Source organism: Aplysia californica, unplaced genomic scaffold (genome assembly GCF_000002075.1).
Source record: "Aplysia californica isolate F4 #8 unplaced genomic scaffold, AplCal3.0 scaffold00044, whole genome shotgun sequence".
Classification (NCBI taxonomy): Eukaryota; Metazoa; Mollusca; class Gastropoda; order Aplysiida; family Aplysiidae; genus Aplysia; species Aplysia californica.
Window position 1 is genome coordinate 1,155,709 of NW_004797314.1, and position 2,778 is coordinate 1,158,486.

Sequence of the window (2,778 nt, forward strand, 5' to 3'; positions counted from 1 at the left end):
AATAGGTAGATTAGGCTTCATATATTTACAGCACTGTTTCAGAAGTTTCCGAACCGCTAAAACTGGAATCATAGGCCCAACACAATATTCACCACTGGCCTACCACAGCCAATCAGAGCACCACTAGCTTACCCACAGCCAATCAGCTTCTGGCTGACGGGCTGCTGCTAGCCGCATGTGTCTTTGACACTACAACCATAATAAACGAAGACAGAGGCGTTGTTTTTCTACACGTAGCTTATTCACTTGGTCTTCATCATGAAGTCACTGGATTTGTTGCGATCATTGCTTGAATTAAAAAAGTAGACAGTAGGCTAGACTTTTCACAAGACTTGCTACAGAATCTAGGCTCTAGATATCTAGATTCTAGTTCTAGAAATCTAGAATCTAATCCAATTCCGAAGTTTCTGATCTTCATGATACTAGACTCTAGAATCTAGCCTAGATCTAGATCTAGATTCTAATTCATACTCACTCAGAGTTCTTCTGAACTCAGAACTGAGTTCAGTGAGAGTGCCTTTTTGTTGTTGACTAAAACAAGGTGAGATCTAGGCTAGACTAGAAATCTAGACTTCTCATTCCAGTCGTCTAGATCTAGAAGTAGAAGTCAAGAGACCAACCAAGGCCCACATCCTGTTGTAAATTACAACCATCAATGAGGTCTCTGGTCTAGATTCTAGACCTCTTTTAAATATGTTATACTTATAATTATACTTTTGGAAGTGACTGAGTTAAATAGTTAATTCTCAACGAAGGTCCTAGCTACAGGCTACAGCACTACTACAGTCACTACAGAGCAGCTACGGCTACACTAGGCTATACATTTAGCGAGAGTCTGTCAATCACATGCAACTGAGATCTTTAAAATTGGCAGTGTGACGATCCCAAAGACATGAGCTGGTAAGTTGTCGGCGATTGTTAAGATTCCCGCGTTTAATTCCGATTTGCGTTAGAGTTAGGGTCAGGATTAAGGTTAGGGTTAGGCCTAGTTCTAGATCTAGGGACCAAAGTGAAGCATGCCTGAGGCTATGAAAATCGCAGATCGGAATTAAACGCGGGAATCTTAACAATCGACTAGTCGTCTTGATTAATGTCGGCTGTTTCATAATGAATCATCATCCATGTCATGAATATTCCTAGGTCTAGATCGATCCTCAGCAATCATGGTTTACCACTAATTTAACTCGGATGCTCTCAAAAATAATTTTCATTTTAGGGTCCTTCCCCCTGTCATCTGCTGTACAATTTTGGTGTCTACGTAAGCTTATTAAATCATGTCATTTCCAAACATATAGACTACATCTAGAGTCTAGATATCTAGATCTCTCAGAATTTTAAATTAATTTTGTGTCTAACTCAGAGTTATTAACAGATTAAATTATTTCATTTGTGTTATAATTAAATAATAACTTGTTCACTTTGGCCTGCCCGCATTAAAGAAATTCTAGTTCATTTAGGTTATATATATCATATATTTATAAAAAACCTCTGTGCCCATGAAACTTTGCATGGCGCTTCTGCAGGCCAGCGGCCAAACAAACATTTTAAAAAAAGATGTTGATCCAGTAATATAAATTTATTACAAAATTTTTCTCTTTGAACCCTTCATAAAAACCGCTCTTTGTATGCATCACATGATCACTAAAATAAACAGTAACCTTGCATTGTGGTCATCTTGAGACAGCGACACTACGCTGCCCCCACGTTTCATTGTAGATTTTATTCCTCGGCTGTCTAGATGTCTCTATGAGCACCACATGAGTCTGAGTATTGAAACTTATATTGTCTCTTGAATCTTGTTTCTTAGGCTTTCGTTGGAGTGTTGTTTTTCAAGGAAAATTATATTTCAACTTTTAAAAGATGTTTTAGGTGCAGTAAATCCCTGAAAATATTTTTTTACTTGCTTTAAGCTTTTTAGCTTTTACAACAAAGAAAATGTGTTGGAACCTTAATTTGCAGTGACCTAGGGCTTTTAGCTTGGTTGGTCATCCAACTGTTACACCTATATTTAGTATACAAAGATTAAAACTCTTTCCAGGCGTACTTTTTTGGGGGTCTAGACATTTTAATTAACTCGTGGTTCGATTTGGCTGTGCAGGTGGTGTAGTACAAAATAACTTCATACAAGCTTAATCATCACTCAAAGCGTAACATATGATATATCAAATTGAAGGACGGCCACTCATTGTCAAGGAGAAAAGTGGCCCTATAAGACAGGTGGCCGTCTTAGGCAGGACTGATCAAAATGAAGAAAATAAACCATTCCTTTCTGAGGTCCCAACCGAAGGTGTCCGATTGTTGTTGTAGTTATTGTTGTTGTTTTCGCTGGGATTTTTTTTCTTTTGTTGCTGCTTTTGTGCAAGGGTAACAATAAAAAGGAATACAAGTAGGACCGAGTGCTATGGTAAAACAAACACATGGGTCGCCACCACTTCTGTCACAAGTTCATGTTGACGTCTATTGTTGCTTTTACCCCCAGTGGGTCGGGGGGATATAAAAATAGACCCACTGCTTCGTCTGCAGAAGGTGCAACCCCCTCAAAGGCGAAGTGTCGCACACGGACCCCAACCCTCTAGGATCCGTGTGCGACACTCACATTGGTGTATCTTCCTCTTCTCCTTCTTTCTTTCTTCTTCTATCTTTCCTACCACCGCTGACCTCAAGTGCAGTAAAAAGAGAGGTCACCCATCCCACAGAGTGGGCGCCTCGTTGACCGTGAGGTGCAACCCGTGCGGAGGGAAACTGGGTACCTGGCGGTTGAGGTGAGATCAGTCCACG

At 40.0% G+C, this 2,778-nt stretch overlaps 1 protein-coding gene across 1 annotated transcript in view; it reads left to right on the top strand.

Moving 5' to 3' along the window:
• Window positions 1-185: 185 nt before the first annotated feature.
• The window catches only part of LOC101859154 (bridging integrator 3), a 34,869-nt gene continuing 32,276 nt past the window's right edge, over window positions 186-2,778 (top strand). The window contains exon 1 of the mRNA XM_005092313.2: window positions 186-900. Within this exon, the coding sequence (XP_005092370.1) occupies window positions 893-900 (8 nt within the window). The 5' untranslated portion in view covers window positions 186-892. The remainder of the gene's footprint in view (window positions 901-2,778) is intronic.